This window comes from Anopheles moucheti, chromosome X, assembly GCF_943734755.1.
Source record: "Anopheles moucheti chromosome X, idAnoMoucSN_F20_07, whole genome shotgun sequence".
Classification (NCBI taxonomy): Eukaryota; Metazoa; Arthropoda; class Insecta; order Diptera; family Culicidae; genus Anopheles; species Anopheles moucheti.
In genome coordinates, this window is record NC_069142.1 from 1,097,827 (window position 1) to 1,102,881 (window position 5,055).

The 5,055-nt window shown below is 47.5% G+C and overlaps 1 protein-coding gene across 1 annotated transcript; it reads right to left on the bottom strand.

The window, feature by feature from the left end:
- Positions 1–4,680, bottom strand: LOC128306892 (uncharacterized). The gene is made up of 2 exons (XM_053044531.1): positions 4,197–4,680; positions 1–2,200 (listed from the first exon to the last, which is right to left on the bottom strand). The coding sequence occupies exons 1-2, from the start codon at positions 4,483–4,485 to the stop codon at positions 258–260; spliced, it is 2,232 nt and encodes a 743-aa protein (XP_052900491.1). The 5' UTR covers positions 4,486–4,680; the 3' UTR covers positions 1–257.
- Positions 4,681–5,055: the final 375 nt, after the last annotated feature.

Sequence of the window (5,055 nt, forward strand, 5' to 3'; positions counted from 1 at the left end):
ATGAAACGGACAGATGGAAATGATTGATTAGCTTCGGAGCTTCCGCGTAACGAATGGAGTTAAAGCGAAAAAACCCCCCCATTTGGGGTCGTATGCAAATGGCACCCGTAAGTGGCATGACCGCATGATTACTGTAATGGCATGACCGCACGGTAACTGTAATATGTAAAAATAATATGAAAACAATAGGTAGAATTTATTAATTTTCAAGCGAAAATTTGGATTGATCACTTATGGGCATACAGTTTGTGCGCGTATTAGCGAAAGAGCTGCGAGTTTTGTAGCGATTGCCGCAAAAACTGGCTCGGCACGAGGTTGTGAGAGTACTCGACCCCCGGCACTATCACCTCGGCCGTTGGTTCCGGTTTCGGCACGATCGGCGGTATGCGTGACTGGCGGACCGCTTTAACGCGCGGTAACGACTTGGTGAGGTAGTCAGCGGGTGGCATCGGAGGCGGCGCTGGTGCATCGCTGTATTGGCTGAGCAGAGCAGGCCGCAGGACGGTGCCGGGTTCGGATTTGACCGTCAGTGATCCGAGCGCTGGATCGGAGCGCTGGGACGAACGCGCCGCTAGCGGTGGCAGCAACGGCAGGGGTTGGATGACATCGGACGGGATGGCCCGCATACGTGACATTTGGTCCGATCCGGTGGGTGAGTCGAGGCCACGCTGCTGAAGAAGGCGAGCGTTCAGATAGTTGGACTCATGCTGCCTTCGCAGCGCATCTTGCTGCTGCTGATGGAGGTGAGGATCTTGATGGTGGTATTGCATGTGCTGATCGAAGTCGTTGTAAGGACTGCGGCTGCGCGTGGTAGGACTGTGGCTGGCAACACTGTGAGCGGACCCGTTGCGAGGATCACGCGGATCGGGTGAGTCGGGATAGAGGGCGGCAAATCGTGTCGCATTCCGTGCACTCAGCTGCTCGTGGGTGGTCGGTTGAGGATCCTCGAGAGGGTCGTCGAGTCGACCGTTGGCGTGTGAGGTTTCCACGTGCAGTTCGGGATTTATCGCTAGCTGCGGTGGGGGTTGTTGATGACGCCGGCTGAACGCAAAGTAAGAACGCATGCGGGCAAGATCGGACTCGATCTCCGGTAACGACTTACGGCCAGTGTTTGGCATATGCCATAAGGTAGCCACCGCACAGACAACACCGAGCACGATCGCCGTAATGTAGTGAGCGGCGATCACGTCCTTATGGTTGCTGCTGGCAACCGCCACACCGCCGGCTGTTACGTCCATCCCAAACAGAGTGCCGTCGTTCGTACCATAGTACTGCAGCAACGCGACGGCAAGCAGCTCCAGAGCAGTGCCCAGAGCAAGCGCGGCTTCGTTGAAGTTCAGTGGCGTCAGCTCCAAAATATGGATGGCCGGCAACGGCAAAGCAGCACCAATAAACGCAAAGAACAAGCACTTGGCAATACCGTACTCAGGTTTGATCAGATCGGCTGAGTAAAAGGCGATTGCCAGCACCAGCGCAATGATGTACAGGACGGATGCACCCAGGAACAATGTCTTCGGTGCGAGTCGAATTCCAAGCAGCGTAGTGAGTAGTGCACCGCCTGCCATCAACCAGAAGGGTAGGTATCCGACGTTATCCTGTTCCAGCAATACCTCCGTGGCCATGATGCCGTATATCAGCAACACCCAATAGAAGGCAAGCAATCCGACCAGCTTGGTTCCGATCATGTACACCGTCCACAGTGTCCGATAACGACAGCCGGTTTCGCTAGCACCAGCACCGACGATACGCTCGGTGGACCAGCCGGTGCCAGTTACACCCTTGCCTAGCGCCGGAGCAGCCCGACCAAACTGTGCGTACGAGGCGAAGGCGCGTCGGTCGGGATACAGCAACCTTCCGCTGTCATGAGCCATCGCCGTGTCGTAGTCGAGCGGTTGGCGATAATTTACGATAGTTTCGCGTTGCAGTAGCTCCACCAGTCCCAGCAGTACCAGATTGAGGGTGCTGGCGGTAAGCAGAGCGATCGCTACGTTCTGATGCAGCCGGTCCTCCCCGTGCTCATTGACAGCGGCCAGTTCGATGATTGTTGCCGTCGATGCCACACCGGCCAGAAACCAGACGGTGCACAACGACATCAGCAACACTCGGTGGCGCGAACGGGAGCGAATGTGTAAGTAGCTAAGGCCCGGCACGAGCGTTAGTCCAAATGCGATTGCACCGAGGTAGATCGCCGGTACGACATCTGCAATAAGAAGAGTTAGAAATAAGTCACCCAGAATCGCATAATGCAATGATAAAACGTCAACTAAGTAATTAGTATATTTGGTGGCACGTTTTCCATGCAGAACCGATGGCAACTTATTTGATATGATCACCTGTTGTCATCGGTCCAACATTAAACAACCGATCACGGATTAAGGGAAGGACTTTGGCACAGCTTCGCAACACCACCCAACGCTGTCTTAATGCCATTCATCATTTGGATGACAGCATTGAAGATTGCTGTAAATCAAAGTAAAACACAAGCGATGATTTAAACCCCAATATTCAAATAACGATCGCGGGAACTTCAATAAGTTGGAAAAAGACGTAAAATACGTTGGAAGAACATTTGATCATAAACTTATATTTAGGACTCACACTAACAACATCAAATTGAAATGTCTCACGTTAGCAAAAATATTGTATCCATTTATAAATCGTCGATCTCGCATTTCTCGTACGAATAGAATAATCATTTACAAACAAGTCTTTGTCCCTACAGTTTGGAAATCATGTGCTAGAATGCATAAAAAGAAAATTCAACTATGTCTAAATAAGGTACTACGAATGACAACAAACGCTCCATTTATGACTAGACTTACAGATCTATATTGTTCAACCGGCATAATGTCATAAGATGACTTGGTTCTTAAAATTACAGAGTATACAAGAGACGCGTTATTACATTCAGAACAAGAAATCATACGAAATATTTCCTTATGAATTTAATTAGTTTCAGTTTGTTGAGTTAGGTGTAGTTTAACTTTAAGATTAAGATATTAATTGTTACGAAATAATGAAGTAGAAATAGTCGTTGAAAAGCAAGATTGCTGTATCTCGCGAAACTAATTTTTGTAACCGATCTGGGAAAAATAAAACAAAATGAAATATTAAAACAAAAAACCGATCACGGATCATCAGGATGAGGATTCCTTAGTATACGCTAGATGGCGCTTCGGTTCTACACTAAATTCCGAACTAAAGCGAGACAACCAGCCATGGAGTTGGTTTTGGGTTAGGGTCAAGCGAGGTCACCAGCACGTGCTAGCAACAGCGCGACAATTAGGACATTAAGTTTTAAACGCTTCCAAAGAGAAGTTTGTAATCCGCGACGGTTTTAGGAAAAATTGCCTTAATAAAGTGGCAAAAGTAAATTTGTTATAAGATAGCAACAATATAAGCATTAACATTAAATGCAATCCTATTCATTGATAATCAACTTTCTCCAACCATTATTAATCGGAAAAGCTATTTATATTTATCATAAGAAGTTATTCTTTAACATATCATCCTCACATTCACTTTTGCTAAATTTCAATAAAAAAATGTCAGCTACATCAATATTTCAATAAAAAAATCAAGTAAGTAAGTGTGGTAAGTAATTGTGGATTAAGGTTTGGTATGTCTGGCGACAGCGGAAAAAAATCATGTTGCTTCAGTTCGTGCTTCATGCCCCTTTAGCATCACGTTCTCGAAACGATAAAAAAAATATAATCAAATGACGTGTTTGATAGCGATCGGCAATCCATCGTACACAAGCAAATACATACGGGTGTACGCATGTCGCCCTGCTGTTTGACAGCTGTCAATTGAAAATTCGGGTGCGGTATCTCCCGGGCACCGCAGGTTGATAGATGCTCCGATTTGATAGCGTGCTTGAGGTGTGAGTCAGTGGCAGAAAGAATATTCTTTCCCATGCAGGAAGGAAAGGCGAAGGGGACGATAGGTGGAATCGATGTGCCACAGGTGGAAACTAAAAAAAAATAACCTGGCTGATACGGCGTACCGAGAGTGTAGAAAGGGCAGATGATCAAAGACGTTGTACACGCGTAGGAATATAGCGCGCACGCTCGATTTGATAAGATAACAGGTGGCACTAGATATCGCCAATCAAGTGAGCACTTCAACCCATCACACCGCGGTAAGGGAATTATGGTGTATTCCATGGCTCGGTTTAACCGCAGGGTCATGCTTACCATCCACCAGCAGAAAGACGAGACCGGCCGTTATTGAGAACACGGTGGCGGTCAGCTGTAGGTACAGATGGATAAACTGCGTTTTGCGATAGTTCAGCTTCAGACCGTTGGTCAACACCACCGTAATAAGCATAGCAACGATTGCGATGATGTGTGGCCAGTAGTACGTTTCCTCGTACAGGCATGCGATGAGTTTGTCTTCAACGGTGGGCAGCAGCAGCAGATATCCGTAGATGATCCCGGCCGGGACGTAAGCGATCCCGGCCGTTACCTCGGCGATATGGTCCATACCGGCTCTGCTGGAGTACCTCAAGAGGAGGTTCTCTGGCGATTACTGCATCGGTGGCAAATGTTCCAACAAGCAGTAAACAGTTTTTGTTGGTCACGACACACTGCACGTTAATCACCTCAAATGCACAAAAAAACCACTGCTCTGAACTAGTTCCTATTTCCCTTTTTGACTCCTCTTAAGGAAAGGTAGGTACGATGCGTCTTATCAACGTCAAGTACGGCCGACGACTGAACGAACCGAACACAAACTAAACGAATGCCCTGTTGTTGGGCAATCGCATGTAATCGATAAACCACTTCCTCCGATGATACCTCATGCCTTCTTTTGGCAGTCGGTAGGCAGGTAGGTTGGGAAGCCGAAGGTTCAACATCGATCATGCGTAGTTGTTTGATGGTGCGATCAGTTTGGGGTAAACCCATTCATGGATGGAAAAAAGGGTTCATTTCGGCTGCTAGGGATTGCTAACATTACCCATTGATAGCAAATTCGTTGCACGTGATTTGGTGATTAAACAATATGTCCAAGACGATTTTTTCCCCTAACGTTTTCATCATACAGAATAAAGAG